At 53.7% G+C, this 16658-nt stretch overlaps 3 protein-coding genes across 3 annotated transcripts; 1 reads left to right on the plus strand and 2 right to left on the minus strand.

Annotated features, from left to right (window-relative positions):
* Positions 1–641: 641 nt before the first annotated feature.
* Positions 642–983, plus strand: IUM83_10967 (uncharacterized protein; the record flags this gene model as incomplete). The annotated part of the gene is made up of 1 exon (XM_067935499.1): positions 642–983. The coding sequence occupies one exon, from the start codon at positions 642–644 to the stop codon at positions 981–983; it is 342 nt and encodes a 113-aa protein (XP_067780595.1).
* A 109-nt stretch (positions 984–1092) lies between these two features.
* IUM83_10968 (Multidrug resistance-associated protein 9) lies at positions 1093–7354 on the minus strand (the record flags this gene model as incomplete). Its single annotated transcript, XM_067935500.1, has 5 exons — positions 1093–1648; positions 7072–7091; positions 7166–7192; positions 7250–7291; positions 7346–7354. 5 exons carry the CDS (start codon positions 7352–7354, stop codon positions 1093–1095), a joined length of 654 nt encoding a protein of 217 aa, XP_067780600.1.
* A 2493-nt stretch (positions 7355–9847) lies between these two features.
* On the minus strand, positions 9848–16110 carry IUM83_10969 (multidrug resistance protein ABC superfamily; the record flags this gene model as incomplete). The annotated part of the gene is made up of 5 exons (XM_067935501.1): positions 9848–10403; positions 15828–15847; positions 15922–15948; positions 16006–16047; positions 16102–16110. 5 exons carry the CDS (start codon positions 16108–16110, stop codon positions 9848–9850), a joined length of 654 nt encoding a protein of 217 aa, XP_067780601.1.
* Positions 16111–16658: the final 548 nt, after the last annotated feature.

Consider the following 16658-nt stretch of genomic DNA (forward strand, 5'->3'; position numbering starts at 1 on the left):
ATGTTGATTATGGAAATTTGGGCTGTCGAAGCTCTCTCAATCATTGCTAGCTACCGAACAGCGTAGTTGCTGTGGCGGCTGGGGAAAGTCAACGCAACCATCGTGGGACTCTCGATAACTACGAACGTTCGGGTCGGCAAGTGTCTTGGAGCAGTCATGCCCAAGAAAGCGGAGATGGTTAGAAATGTCGCGCTGGCGATGACCTTGTTACTTTCGCGACGTTGCTATACAGCCTCAGTGTTAAACCCCTTTACTGTTTCTCGACCCCAGCGAAAGTGCTGCCCTATCGTCCACAGGCTCGCACTGACGAGTAATAGTCCTAAAAAATGCTATTTATCATAATATGATATATTATGGGTTTCGATACCGGACGCAAAAAGACGCCCAGACATATGTATTTGTATGAATGCTGGTTACGTCATGTACGGTACTTACAACTTCAACTTGACAGAAGTCATGCACAGGCTTTTCGAAGTTGCCTTTCCGATTCTTTCCCGGTTACTGCGGGTTTCTTTGTGGAACTCGTTCCCCGGATAACACAGGCTTTATTGCGGAAAGCGTTCTGGCAGCGGAAACCTGGGGGTCTTCCGTCGTGGTGTGTTCATTTCCTAAAACGCCCCAAGTGCGAATCGTCCTCAATCATGGCCAAGGTTTCGGTGTTCATCTACGTCGCTGTGGTGCTAGTAGTTATTCTCAACAGCAGCACTGGAGTGGTTTCTCGGTACTTGAGACCGACCGCTGAAGAGAACGCTGCCATGCCGTGCACGATGCACCACCAGAATTCGAGCATCAGCAGCAGCGACGGCACAGACCACGGCTCGTTGCAGGAGGCCGATACGATCTCCATCGGGAGCAAGGTGTTCAACATCGTCGACGTCGACAACGGCAACACGATGAGCATCGGAAACAAGGTGTTCAACGTTGTCGACACAGCTGGCGACACGATGAGCATCGGCAACACCAAACTTAAAATCTCCGCTTAGGCGGACGACACCAAGAAACCAGAAAGGCAATGGAATTTATGTAACGTTTTAGCGTTTCAATGCATTTTAAACCTACACAACAAGGATCGTACCGTATGTATCGGGTCTTCTAAGCTGTGCCAGACCGCTTCGCCAATGCAGCGAACACGGACTGTGGCCGCGCCAACAGCTCCGACGGAGAGCCGAACTCGGCCACGCGACCTGCATCCATCACCGCGATCTTGTCGCAGTGCATAATGGTGTTGATGCGGTGCGCGATGATGAGCACCGTCTTGTCCTGGAACGTGTCCTGGATGGTGGTCTGGATGAGCGCGTCCGTGGCCGTGTCGACGTTGGCCGTGGCCTCGTCCAGCACGACGACCTTGCTGTCCTTGAGCAGCGCGCGGCCGATGCAGATGAGCTGGCGCTGGCCCACCGACAGGTTGTCTCCGCCCTCGGCCACCTCGAAGTCGAGGCCCGCCCCCCAGCGACGCAGGTTGTCGGCCATGTGCACCTGCTGCAGCACGCGCCAGATGCGCTCGTCCGAGTAATCGTGGAACGGGTCCAGGTTCTCTCGCAAAGGGCCGCTGAACAGCACGGGGTCCTGCGGGATGATGGCCAGGCTGCGCCGCAGCTCGCGCAGGTTCACGCTCGAGATGTCCACGTCGTCGATGAGCACGCGGCCGCTGTCGAAGTCACAGATGCGGAAGAGCGCGACCATGAGCGAAGACTTACCCGCGCCGGTGCGTCCGCAGATGCCGACTTTCTCTCCGGCACCGATGTCCATATCGACTCCCTTGAGGACGAGCGGGAGTTCGGGTCGGTATCGGAGACACAAGCCTTCAAAGCGGACGGATCCACGCACCGGCCAAGCTGCTGCAGGCTCATTGAAATTGTGGGCGACAAGCTCGCTGGTGCGGCTGCCTCCGTCGTCTTCGACATCGATGGTTCGGAAATGGAGCAGCCGCTCAACACTGGTCATGGCGTTGTCGGTGCGGTCGAAGGAGCGCATGACCCACTGCATAACCGACGTCAGCATGAGCGAGTACGTGAGCGAGAGACCCGAGGTCATGGACCCGACCGAGCCGCGCGTAGTGACGAGGTAGAACGTGACCACGAAGATGACCACCACGGACAGCAGATCGAGCCGCGTGGAGAGCCAACGGTTTGCGGACCAGTACGTCATGAACAGGTTGGTGTTGGTGTCCACGACGTGGCGGTTGCGAGCCGAGAACTGCTCTTTCATTCCGAAGGCGCGGATCGTCGTCAGACCGGAGAGGGTCTCGCTGAACAGGTTGTACACGGGCGTGCGCGTGATGCCCTCCATTCTCTTGACTTCGCGCGACGTCTTCTTGAAGTACTCACCGGTCCACACGAAGATCGCCAGGATGGGGATGTATGACAGTCCAATCCAGTAGGACGCGAAAGCTGACACCACTAGCGAGCCAAAACCCATGGACACGTTCTGGAAGAGTAACTGGTACTCGCGAGGCAGGTTGGTGTCCATCTGATCGAGGTCGTTCGAGAAGCGGTTGAGGATCTGCCCCACAGGAGTCACGTCGAAGTATCTTGTCACGGGGGCACGCAGTACAAGACGGAACAGCTCGTCGTGCAAGTGGTGCGACGTTCGGACGCACGACTCGATCATCATCAGCGCACGACCGACTGTCAACACTGCGCAAAAGACAATAAGCCCAGCGTACCACAATCCGAAGGTGGTTCCCGAGTACGTGGGGTCAACACCGCGGCGCGGCATGTTGCGAGCCCAGTGTCCAGGCCACCAGTCCGTCGCAGTGCGCGCAGCTTGAGCCACTGCGTACGCGGCACCAAGCACCAGCACGACGGCGACTCCATTGAACCCCGTCTCGTCAAAGTAGGCCTTGTACACACGGCTTCCAACAGACCCTTTCACGCGATCTTCCGCTTGGATCAGCTTCTTCGAGGCAACTGGAGCGTTTTCGTCTTCATGAGAGATCTCGGACATGATCTCGTAGGCGTGATCGTCGATTGACGATAGTTTCTCGATCATAGGCAACAGATCCGATGCGGGATCACTGTCCATTCGTACAGGCATAGCTTTGACTGGGTGGGAATGAGTTGGTTCGTCGACAAAATTGCTACCGGTAGATGCTGTGGCCAACTCTGGGAACTCATTCACCACATCGTTGTAGCAACCCTGAGCTGCAATCGAGTTGTCCTGCACCACCACGACGTGATCCGCACTAGGCAGTAAGTCGTAGTGGCTGTTAAGAACCAGTAAGCGGGTCTGTCTGGCTGCAAGACCGACGATACATTGTTCGAAAATGGCGTGCGCTACGTGCGGGTCGACAGCGCTAAGTGGGTCATCCAGGATCAAGATGTCGGTCTCTGAGCGGTACATGGCTCGCGCAATTGCAATGCGCGCCTTCTGTCCACCACTCAAGTTGATGCCGCGCTCGCCGATTTCAGTCGCGTCTCCGTGAGGAAGAGCGTTGAGATCCGTTGCCAGTTGTGAAGCTTCAAGCACGCGCGCATATCGTACGGGGTCAAACTCTTGCTCGAATAGAACGTTGTCTCGGAGGGTGGAGTTGCGGATCCAAGTGTCTTGAGTAACGTAGGCAATGCGTCCACCCATCTTGAGTTCACCCGACGTACGAGGCATTTCACCCAAAAGCGCATTGAGCAGACTCGACTTCCCCGAACCAACTTTACCCACGATCATCACGAGCGCACCCCTCTTCACCTGCAGATTCACATTGTCGAGTCGGAAGGCTTGGGTTGTAATGGAGCTGAGCTCGACGCTCGAAAGCTCTACGTCACCGGTAGCACTTTGCGTAGGTATCTTAGACTCAACGAGGACGCCAGGAGTAGCTGAAGGCCAGCAGAAGCATGCATTGCGGGCAGAAATGAATCCGGCTTGCTCGTCGGCAAAAGTAATCCAGCGAGGTTGAGAAGTATCAGTCTGCAGTTGCGGGGTGTCGCTAACGATTTCGTCGCTTCCGAGGAAGTCGTCGATGCGAGCGAATGAAATCTTGGCCTTCGAGTACTCGGCAATGGCTTGGGGCAGTTGGTTGAGCGCCGTGCGGCAGATGTTGACCATCGCGATGAGCGTGAAGGACTCGACCACAGTCACAGTGTGGCGAATAAGCACGTACAGGCCCAGCGTAATGCCCGAGAGAAAGCTGGGCGTAAGGAACAGCATGACTGTGTTGATCACCTGGTACAGATGAAACTTTCGGAGAAGCGCCACTTCGCGGATGCGAAGCTTCTCAACACGCTGGGCGAGTGAATCCTCCCACGCGTAGTATTTCATGACTCGAATGCCTTGCAGCGCCTCGGAGGTGACTTTGACGCGCTCGTCGATGACTTCCAGCAGCTTCTTTTGCAGTCTGGCGATGCGGCCACCTTGCTGTACCGAGATGGTCATGACGACGATCAGCACGACAGCCCCTGCCATTGCGGAGTAGAAGTTGAAGAGGATGCCGATGAGCACGACCGAGATCACGAAGGACAGAGGCCCCATGATCAGCCACGGACCGTGAGCGACGAAGTTGAACACGCGCTCCGTGTCGACACTCATGAGCGTCAAGATCTCGCCGGTGGTATATTGTTGACGAGCAGCACTGGAGAGCTTCATCGATTTGTCGTACACCAGTGCCATGCTGAGTGAACGCATGTTGGCCGCGACTCGAGACGATCGGAAGAAGAGGTAGTTGAGCGACAGAACTGCTACGGCCGAACTGAGAGTCATCATAGCTAGAAGGCCGTAGCCGTTGGATATGTGGAACAGATTTTCCTTTCCGTTGAGGAACTGCAGCAGCGCCTGAGCGACGTACGATTGCGTCCCCAATGCCGCCACGTACAAGATGCAGCCCACGAAGACGACTGTGAGCTCGCTGCGGAACGTCACCATGTAGGCAATGGCCAGCGGTGAAATCCCGAAGACAGACTTTGCGTTGGGATCGAAGACTCGGCGAAAGCGCTCTTCAAGCGAGTCGCACGAGTCGCTCGAGCACAGTGGCCAGATGTCTTCCATCTCCAAGACGCGTTGGCCGCCAAGTGTCACCATCGGCTGCATCCATTGTGCGAGGACAACGGACGGGAACGAAGCCGTGTCAAGTGGGTTGGGGAGCTGACTGAAGGTGGTGGTCTCTCGCTTGGGCTTTTCCTCGACCTGGGCTTGAAGCACGACTATTGACGGGGTAGCAGGCGTGCAAGGCCCCTGGACGTAGTCGTGATGGTCGGAATCGCGAGGAATTGGCATCTTGGTTCACGCTGTAGACGGCAGTCAAATATTGCAGTGGAATGTGGAGTGGCTGGCGTCGACTGTTTGAGTTGGAGGCAAAATGGACAATGGCCAGTTGCTAAAAGTTCTGAGGGCAAACGACAACCCAGCGGAATCACTCGAAACACCCTGTACAGTCCGTCCGGCTCGCCAAGTTTCACGTGAGCCAATGGATAAGCCATCGTCCATCGTTGCAGCGACTGGGGTAGATTCGTCCAACACGCAGTGCAGGGCAAGCTGAGATGAGCCAACTTTAGTCGTGCACACGAACAGAAACCCTAGCAACATATGGTCACCTTGGACCTTGGATAGCGATGAACAACATCCCTTCTGAATTAGTCGGTGAGTTCGTGTCCATTACGCCTGAAACGCGCTCTACAGCACTGCGTCTGCCATGCAACCATAGGTATATTGAGACAATCGTCTTCATTCATCATTTCGAAAGTGAACTAAAAGTCGTCGCAACCACTAGTTCGTTACAATTGCGCAGAATATATATCTTCCGCTGCTGTGCAGCAGTAAATGGTAGATCAACCCTGGCTTACCTTGGAGATTCGTTTTGCAGCTGCTACGTTATCACCGAGATACTGTTGTTTACGTATGTACGGACTCGGCTAAGCAGTGCGCCGTGTCCAGTATGGACAGACAGCTGTAACTTGGCGGGCCTGGCTCACAACAACACAAAGCATCGTATCCGATCTTTACCCGAAGCTATTAATTAGTAATGAGCTCTTCAACCTCAGGCACCACGAACACCCTTGCAGATGGTGACCCGAGTCACACGCTGAAGTGGCGGCAACTAGTCCTGGATTTTTCAGTTCTACGACCGAGACCCGCCGGAAGAGAAGCACGATTGGGGAAGCTACCAGCGCCCTCCATGGCTGTGTGGTTCACGATGTACATCCTTAGACGCAGAGCGTATAGCAGAATCATGGCGTGCGTGCGCCGAGCGCTCGTCCAATCCATATATTACCCCGTCTTGTTAATCCACACGGTTTCGCGGCAGTGCTAGTTGACACTGCGCTGAAGTAAAGTGGCAATAATTCACCCACATACGTTTTGAAAGCGATCAATTCTAGGCCCACGGCCGGACCCCTTATTGCCGTGACTGCAATTCGAACTTGCCGAATAGCCTATTTCTGCCTGCTCCGGATATGGCTGCACTCACACCATCCCAAAGATTTGAAGAAACTGGACGGATCGATTAGTGAATCAAGCTCCTTTTCTAAGCAATACACGTCGTTTCATCTGAGCTGACGAACGTGTTCAACGATGCTGGACAAGCGATCTACGACAAAGCCTTGAAGATGCACAAACGCGAATCTACATGCATGTATTGCAATTGGCACTACTTTCGTGACAGAAGATGCACTGGGATCATGTGCTACGTTTTAGGTCTCGACGAGCCGCGATACGAACAGCGTGATACTGTCGTACGACATGAAAATCACGCCTTGGCCCGGGACCACTCGTCCGAGTCGAGGGACCACCCCAGAGTAGAAGGAAGGGATCCCTTCTTTCAGAAGCAACTGGCGGAAGCAGTCTAGCGTGCTCGTATATTGCTGCGCCTGTGGTCCCTGCATTCGCGTCTTCACTACATCAAACGCTGCACACACGTGTATATACAATGAGCCAAATGACGTACAAAATCACACCACCGCAATGACATCCAGGTGCAACGTACGATTGTTGCCGAAAACGCTGATGAGACCAGCCGTCATTCCACCGAGGAGGCCGAGAAGAGCTCGCTGACCTCCCGTCATGTTTTGGGCATCTCGGATGAGGCCGTGGCGCTCAAGGAACTCAGGGTTTATATGTTTCTGAAACTCGCTGAAGCACATGAACCGAAGGCCTTGGTTACTCGACTATTCGCACCAACAAGCATATGCAACCATCAGCATCAAGTACAGGCTTAATAAAAACGATCGACTGTGCGTACCTGTTTCAGGATAGTGGCAGATAAACCCTGGTATAACCCAAGAAAACCCTCCCTCGCCAGAATCATCCGAGTTCCTTCCCATACCCCGACATTGGCGCCGATCAACTTTGTCTTGAGCGTCTCAACCTGTACAACAAATTCAGTATTCGCACATCGCTTTCTTGAGAATGCTTTACGTACTGGGGTCATGGCGAGAGCGGCCTCAACGCCACCTGCGATCGTGCCTGCCGCGAGGTTCCGCACAGTCGAGACTTCACCATTTTCGCCAGCCAGTGCTCGCTTCATGACGTCGTAGGCGCCAAACCGAATGCCAGCTTTGGGGATGGTGCCGACAAGCACGGGGCGAGACCACGGTACAGTGACCCGGCCCCATCCGCCTGTACGTGGTAGCGGAAACCGCCTACCATGCACGTGTACTGCGCACGCATTGTGCCTAGCTGCAGATTGGTCTTGATCATCTCCATGGGCCACACCAAAAGCGTCTCGATCACTCCAGCTACAGCCCCAGCCGTTGTGGCGACAACCGGATTCTTCGACTTGGTCACCATGTTGTTGGGAAGGTTGCTTGTTCGATCACGTGAAGGAATGAAAAATGTCTGCAGCCGGAAGTACTAGTATGTTGCGGTGAGAGGGGCGGGGTCTCTTCGTAGCCATATATTTTGCGATCCGTTTGGTTCGCTCTACGCGACCCGAATTTTTTTTTTCATGCGTTTGGGTCGTGCGAAGAAAATCCTGTTTTTGCTGTAAGATTCACGCACGATAGTCCGTCCTACCGGACCGCACCTGCGATTGCCATCTCGTGATTGCACTTACGGTCAGATTGCGCTGTCCTTATGCCTCCAGGAGCCGGAGTTGTTGAGTGTCCAACGGGCCAAAAGCCCAAGGTTTGCAAAGCGGTATGGCACACGGGGACACGACACGAAGTAGAAGTAGTTAACTTTTGCCTCCCCTATACAATTTGATAATTAGAACACTGATGTTGTGCCCGGATAGCTTGTCGAGACTTGACCGTCTCGCCAATCCCAGAGGGACATTACTGTATCGTATTTTCGCAGTGGGCCAATGACACAAGCACACGAGCGAGGTTCAGTAGATTTGTATGTGCCGAACCGACAATTAATAGCACTAAAACCATGTTAAAATACAAAATGTTCCTCTCGATCATCTCGTTTATAGTGTTATTGGTGTTTAATGTTCCTAAGAAAATAAGAAGCAACGTATCTGGTTTTATTGTCTCCTTTCACCGCGGTAAACCAGGATAGGGGAGAAATTTGGCAGAGATCTCAAGAATAGCGTGTGGCATTGTTCTTCAAGCCACACATTTGCTTATCCTCTTATTCCCAAAGCATACTATAAGAAGTGTTCATATTCTGATATTTTTTATCAAAAAGAAATCATGAGCTGCTTTGGTGATAGTGGCACCAAAGCTATCGTACCCGCTCGGCAAGCAGAATTTGAATATAATTTCGGGGCTTGAACTGCATTTTGATCTATTTCACTATTCTAACCCTGTACTGTGCCGCCAATGCAGTATGATATTGAATTGGATCCACCGTCTGCCAGTAATAAAAACTGCAATTTCAAGCTAAACAATAATAAAAATGGCTGCAATTTATATTGTATTGGTACAAAAATGGTAGAACTTATATCACTTTACAGAGGGATACAGGAGTTGAGATCGCAATTTCAAGAAAGTAGGCTCATCTATCGGTGTTAGCTGGGAGTTGAACGTCGTTATCAATTGGTTCAGGGAACCCCAGGCGGCGCAAAACTGTCCTGATCTCGTCCCTATCAAGATTAAACTCGGTTGATCGGCGATAGAGGTGCTGGTAGTGTTGCCAAACGAGCGGCTCAAACGGGGACTGTGTGGGCTGATCGCACGCACACGTGGAAATAGATATCGTTCCGGAGACGCATCGCTGTGTGGATGTGCAATAAAATGAGAAGGATCTCACGAAAATGGCGCCATTCGTCATGGACATCGTGGTCGGACGGGAAGATCTGCAGTTCCACCCCAGGGAGCATCGAAAATCTGGAGCCCATGGTTCTGCCACAACACCTAGACGGGGTCACACTCGAAAAAGCAATGCATAGTAGCCTCTATAGCCCGGCAGCCAGCGCACACAGTGTTGCGCCAGCGGTGATACTGCACTCAAGTGACCCTGGTCTATAGACTGGAGGTGTATTGGCTAGACTTTCGGTATTTGCCGGTGGGGGCACTTTTTACAAATTTATAGCCAATAATTGGGTGAATTTTATATTGTATTGAGGCCAGTGTAGTCCAGTAACAAAAATTTTATATTGAAAACAACTGATTATTTATTGTATTGTACTATTTTTCCGACCTCTGCTGAGCCACAGTGGAAGCTAATACCATTCCAGCGATCCCGATCCAATAGTTTGGGATAAAAGTCGTCTTGAATATTTCAACGCTTGCTTCCATTGTGCAAACGACGCTTTTGTGATTGCAAACTATCGCAAGAATGGGTGTACAACACGTATACGTTTAAATTCCATTGCTGCGTTAAACTCACTGTAGGGCCTAAAGTACAGGTATCTACATTCAATAGGAGCAACAAGTTTGATAAACTCCCCCCACAATACTTGTTAACAACAACTGTCTTCCTCAGTCGCGCTGCTAAATACCAACAATATACAGAACATGCTGAAATAATTACCTGCCTATGCTGTGCCCGACCTCTTCGCCAATGCAGCGAACACGGACTCCGGCCGCGCCAACAGCTCCGACGGAGAGCCGAACTCGGCCACGCGACCCGCATCCATCACCGCGATCTTGTCGCAGTGCATGATGGTGTTGATGCGGTGCGCGATGATGAGCACCGTCTTGTCCTGGAACGTGTCCTGGATGGTGGTCTGGATGAGCGCGTCCGTGGCCGTATCGACGTTGGCCGTGGCCTCGTCCAGCACGACGACCTTGCTGTCCTTGAGCAGCGCGCGGCCGATGCAGATGAGCTGGCGCTGGCCTACCGACAGGTTGTCTCCGCCCTCGGCCACCTCGAAGTCGAGGCCCGCCCCCCAGCGACGCAGGTTGTCGGCCATGTGCACCTGCTGCAGCACGCGCCAGATGCGCTCGTCCGAGTAATCGTGGAACGGGTCCAGGTTCTCTCGCAAAGGGCCGCTGAACAGCACGGGGTCCTGCGGGATGATGGCCAGGCTGCGCCGCAGCTCGCGCAGGTTCACGCTCGAGATGTCCACGTCGTCGATGAGCACGCGGCCGCTGTCGAAGTCACAGATGCGGAAGAGCGCGACCATGAGCGAAGACTTACCCGCGCCGGTGCGTCCGCAGATGCCGACTTTCTCTCCGGCGCCGATGTCCATATCGACTCCCTTGAGGACGAGCGGGAGTTCGGGTCGGTATCGGAGACACAAGCCTTCAAAGCGGACGGATCCACGCACCGGCCAAGCTGCTGCAGGCTCATTGAAATTGTGGGCGACAAGCTCGCTGGTGCGGCTGCCTCCGTCGTCTTCGACATCGATGGTGCGGAAATGGAGCAGCCGCTCAACACTGGTCATGGCGTTGTCGGTGCGGTCGAAGGAGCGCATGACCCACTGCATAACCGACGTCAGCATGAGCGAGTACGTGAGCGAGAGACCCGAGGTCATGGACCCGACCGAGCCGCGCGTAGTGACGAGGTAGAACGTGACCACGAAGATGACCACCACGGACAGCAGATCGAGCCGCGTGGAGAGCCAACGGTTTGCGGACCAGTACGTCATGAACAGGTTGGTGTTGGTGTCCACGACGTGGCGGTTGCGAGCCGAGAACTGCTCTTTCATTCCGAAGGCGCGGATCGTCGTCAGACCGGAGAGGGTCTCGCTGAACAGGTTGTACACGGGCGTGCGCGTGATGCCCTCCATTCTCTTGACTTCGCGCGACGTCTTCTTGAAGTACTCACCGGTCCACACGAAGATCGCCAGAATGGGGATGTATGACAGTCCAATCCAGTAGGACGCGAAGGCTGACACCACTAGCGAGCCAAAACCCATAGACACGTTCTGGAAGAGTAGCTGGTACTCGCGAGGCAGGTTGGTGTCCATCTGATCGAGGTCGTTCGAGAAGCGGTTGAGGATCTGCCCCACGGGAGTCACGTCGAAGTATCTTGTCACGGGGGCACGCAGTACAAGACGGAAGAGCTCGTCGTGCAAGTGGTGCGACGTTCGGACGCACGACTCGATCATCATCAGCGCACGACCGACTGTCAACACTGCGCAAAAGACAATAAGCCCAGCGTACCACAATCCGAAGGTGGTTCCCGAGTACGTGGGGTCAACACCGCGGCGCGGCATGTTGCGAGCCCAGTGTCCAGGCCACCAGTCCGTCGCAGTGCGCGCAGCTTGAGCCACTGCGTACGCGGCACCAAGCACCAGCACGACGGCGACTCCATTGAACCCCGTCTCGTCAAAGTAGGCCTTGTACACACGGCTTCCAACAGACCCTTTCACGCGATCTTCCGCTCGGATCAGCTTCTTCGAGGCAACTGGAGCGTTTTCGTCTTCATGAGAGATCTCGGACATGATCTCGTAGGCGTGATCGTCGATTGACGATAGTTTCTCGATCATAGGCAACAGATCCGATGCGGGATCACTGTCCATTCGTACAGGCATAGCTTTGACTGGGTGGGAATGAGTTGGTTCGTCGACAAAATTGCTACCGGTAGATGCTGTGGCCAACTCTGGGAACTCATTCACCACATCGTTGTAGCAACCCTGAGCTGCAATCGAGCCGTCCTGCACCACCACGACGTGATCCGCGCTAGGCAGTAAGTCGTAGTGGCTGTTAAGAACCAGTAAGCGGGTCTGTCTGGCTGCAAGACCGACGATACATTGTTCGAAAATGGCGTGCGCTACGTGCGGGTCGACAGCGCTAAGTGGGTCATCCAGGATCAAGATGTCGGTCTCTGAGCGGTACATGGCTCGCGCAATTGCAATGCGCGCCTTCTGTCCACCACTCAAGTTGATGCCGCGCTCGCCGATTTCAGTCGCGTCTCCGTGAGGAAGAGCGTTGAGATCCGTTGCCAGTTGTGAAGCTTCAAGCACGCGCGCATATCGTACGGGGTCAAACTCTTGCTCGAATAGAACGTTGTCTCGGAGGGTGGAGTTGCGGATCCAAGTGTCTTGAGTAACGTAGGCAATGCGTCCACCCATCTTGAGTTCACCCGACGTACGAGGCATTTCACCCAAAAGCGCATTGAGCAGACTCGACTTCCCCGAACCAACTTTACCCACGATCATCACGAGCGCACCCCTCTTCACCTGCAGATTCACATTGTCGAGTCGGAAGGCTTGGGTTGTAATGGAGCTGAGCTCGACGCTCGAAAGCTCTACGTCACCGGTAGCACTTTGCGTAGGTATCTTAGACTCAACGAGGACGCCAGGAGTAGCTGAAGGCCAGCAGAAGCATGCATTGCGGGCAGAAATGAATCCGGCTTGCTCGTCGGCAAAAGTAATCCAGCGAGGTTGAGAAGTATCAGTCTGCAGTTGCGGGGTGTCGCTAACGATTTCGTCGCTTCCGAGGAAGTCGTCGATGCGAGCGAATGAAATCTTGGCCTTCGAGTACTCGGCAATGGCTTGGGGCAGTTGGTTGAGCGCCGTGCGGCAGATGTTGACCATCGCGATGAGCGTGAAGGACTCGACCACAGTCACAGTGTGGCGAATAAGCACGTACAGGCCCAGCGTAATGCCCGAGAGAAAGCTGGGCGTAAGGAACAGCATGACTGTGTTGATCACCTGGTACAGATGAAACTTTCGGAGAAGCGCCACTTCGCGGATGCGAAGCTTCTCAACACGCTGGGCGAGTGAATCCTCCCACGCGTAGTATTTCATGACTCGAATGCCTTGCAGCGCCTCGGAGGTGACTTTGACGCGCTCGTCGATGACTTCCAGCAGCTTCTTTTGCAGTCTGGCGATGCGGCCACCTTGCTGGACCGAGATGGTCATGACGACGATCAGCACGACAGCCCCTGCCATTGCGGAGTAGAAGTTGAAGAGGATGCCGATGAGCACGACCGAGATCACGAAGGACAGAGGCCCCATGATCAGCCACGGACCGTGAGCGACGAAGTTGAACACGCGCTCCGTGTCGACACTCATGAGCGTCAAGATCTCGCCGGTGGTATATTGTTGACGAGCAGCACTGGAGAGCTTCATCGATTTGTCGTACACCAGTGCCATGCTGAGTGAACGCATGTTGGCCGCGACTCGAGACGATCGGAAGAAGAGGTAGTTGAGCGACAGAACTGCTACGGCCGAACTGAGAGTCATCATAGCTAGAAGGCCGTAGCCGTTGGATATGTGGAACAGATTTTCCTTTCCGTTGAGGAACTGCAGCAGCGCCTGAGCGACGTACGATTGCGTCCCCAATGCCGCCACGTACAAGATGCAGCCCACGAAGACGACTGTGAGCTCGCTGCGGAACGTCACCATGTAGGCAATGGCCAGCGGTGAAATCCCGAAGACAGACTTTGCGTTGGGATCGAAGACTCGGCGAAAGCGCTCTTCAAGCGAGTCGCACGAGTCGCTCGAGCACAGTGGCCAGATGTCTTCCATCTCCAAGACGCGTTGGCCGCCAAGTGTCACCATCGGCTGCATCCATTGTGCGAGGACAACGGACGGGAACGAAGCCGTGTCAAGTGGGTTGGGGAGCTGACTGAAGGTGGTGGTCTCTCGCTTGGGCTTTTCCTCGACCTGGGCTTGAAGCACGACTATTGACGGGGTAGCAGGCGTGCAAGGCCCCTGGACGTAGTCGTGATGGTCGGAATCGCGAGGAATTGGCATCTTGGTTCACGCTGTAGACGGCAGTCAAATATTGCAGTGGAATGTGGAGTGGCTGGCGTCGACTGTTTGAGTTGGAGGCAAAATGGACAATGGCCAGTTGCTAAAAGTTCTGAGGGCAAACGACAACCCAGCGGAATCACTCGAAACACCCTGTACAGTCCGTCCGGCTCGCCAAGTTTCACGTGAGCCAATGGATAAGCCATCGTCCATCGTTGCAGCGACTGGGGGTAGATTCGTCCAACACGCAGTGCAGGGCAAGCTGAGATGAGCCAACTTTAGTCGTGCACACGAACAGAAACCCTAGCAACATATGGTCACCTTGGACCTTGGATAGCGATGAACAACATCCCTTCTGAATTAGTCGGTGAGTTCGTGTCCATTACGCCTGAAACGCGCTCTACAGCACTGCGTCTGCCATGCAACCATAGGTATATTGAGACAATCGTCTTCATTCATCATTTCGAAAGTGAACTAAAAGTCGTCGCAACCACTAGTTCGTTACAATTGCGCAGAATATATATCTTCCGCTGCTGTGCAGCAGTAAATGGTAGATCAACCCTGGCTTACCTTGGAGATTCGTTTTGCAGCTGCTACGTTATCACCGAGATACTGTTGTTTACGTATGTACGGACTCGGCTAAGCAGTGCGCCGTGTCCAGTATGGACAGACAGCTGTAACTTGGCGGGCCTGGCTCACAACAACACAAAGCATCGTATCCGATCTTTACCCGAAGCTATTAATTAGTAATGAGCTCTTCAACCTCAGGCACCACGAACACCCTTGCAGATGGTGACCCGAGTCACACGCTGAAGTGGCGGCAACTAGTCCTGGATTTTTCAGTTCTACGACCGAGACCCGCCGGAAGAGAAGCACGATTGGGGAAGCTACCAGCGCCCTCCATGGCTGTGTGGTTCACGATGTACATCCTTAGACGCAGAGCGTATAACAGAATCATGGCGTGCGTGCGCCGAGCGCTCGTCCAATCCATATATTACCCCGTCTTGTTAATCCACACGGTTTCGCGGCAGTGCTAGTTGACACTGCGCTGAAGTAAAGTGGCAATAATTCACCCACATACGTTTTGAAAGCGATCAATTCTAGGCCCACGGCCGGACCCCTTATTGCCGTGACTGCAATTCGAACTTGCCGAATAGCCTATTTCTGCCTGCTCCGGATATGGCTGCACTCACACCATCCCAAAGATTTGAAGAAACTGGACGGATCGATTAGTGAATCAAGCTCCTTTTCTAAGCAATACACGTCGTTTCATCTGAGCTGACGAACGTGTTCAACGATGCTGGACAAGCGATCTACGACAAAGCCTTGAAGATGCACAAACGCGAATCTACATGCATGTATTGCAATTGGCACTACTTTCGTGACAGAAGATGCACTGGGATCATGTGCTACGTTTTAGGTCTCGACGAGCCGCGATACGAACAGCGTGATACTGTCGTACGACATGAAAATCACGCCTTGGCCCGGGACCACTCGTCCGAGTCGAGGGACCACCCCAGAGTAGAAAGAAGGGATTCCTTCTTTCAGAAGCAACTGGCGGAAGCAGTCTAGCGTGCTCGTATATTGCTGCGCCTGTGGTCCCTGCATTCGCGTCTTCACCACATCAAACGCTGCACACACGTGTATATACAATGAGCCAAATGACGTACAAAATCACACCACCGCAATGACATCCAGGTGCAACGTACGATTGTTGCCGAAAACGCTGATGAGACCAGCCGTCATTCCACCGAGGAGGCCGAGAAGAGCTCGCTGACCTCCCGTCATGTTTTGGGCATCTCGGATGAGGCCGTGGCGCTCAAGGAACTCAGGGTTTATATGTTTCTGAAACTCGCTGAAGCACATGAACCGAAGGCCTTGGTTACTCGACTATTCGCACCAACAAGCACATGCAGCCATCAGCATCAAGTACAGGCTTAATAAAAACGATCGACTGTGCGTACCTGTTTCAGGATAGTGGCAGATAAACCCTGGTATAACCCAAGAAAACCCTCCCTCGCCAGAATCATCCGAGTTCCTTCCCATACCCCGACATTGGCGCCGATCAACTTTGTCTTGAGCGTCTCAACCTGTACAACAAATTCAGTATTCGCACATCGCTTTCTTGAGAATGCTTTACGTACTGGGGTCATGGCGAGAGCGGCCTCAACGCCACCTGCGATCGTGCCTGCCGCGAGGTTCCGCACAGTCGAGACTTCACCATTTTCGCCAGCCAGTGCTCGCTTCATGACGTCGTAGGCGCCAAACCGAATGCCAGCTTTGGGGATGGTGCCGACAAGCACGGGGGCGAGACCACGGTACAGTGACCCGGCCCCATCCGCCTGTACGTGGTAGCGGAAACCGCCTACCATGCACGTGTACTGCGCACGCATTGTGCCTAGCTGCAGATTGGTCTTGATCATCTCCATGGGCCACACCAAAAGCGTCTCGATCACTCCAGCTACAGCCCCAGCCGTTGTGGCGACAACCGGATTCTTCGACTTGGTCACCATGTTGTTGGGAAGGTTGCTTGTTCGATCACGTGAAGGAATGAAAAATGTCTGCAGCCGGAAGTACTAGTATGTTGCGGTGAGAGGGGCGGGGTCTCTTCGTAGCCATATATTTTGCGATCCGTTTGGTTCGCTCTACGCGACCCGAATTTTTTTTTTCATGCGTTTGGGTCGTGCGAAGAAAATCCTGT

The sequence above is a fragment of the Phytophthora cinnamomi genome (genome assembly GCF_018691715.1).
Source record: "Phytophthora cinnamomi strain GKB4 chromosome Unknown Contig126, whole genome shotgun sequence".
In the NCBI taxonomy this organism is placed as follows: domain Eukaryota; phylum Oomycota; class Peronosporomycetes; order Peronosporales; family Peronosporaceae; genus Phytophthora; species Phytophthora cinnamomi.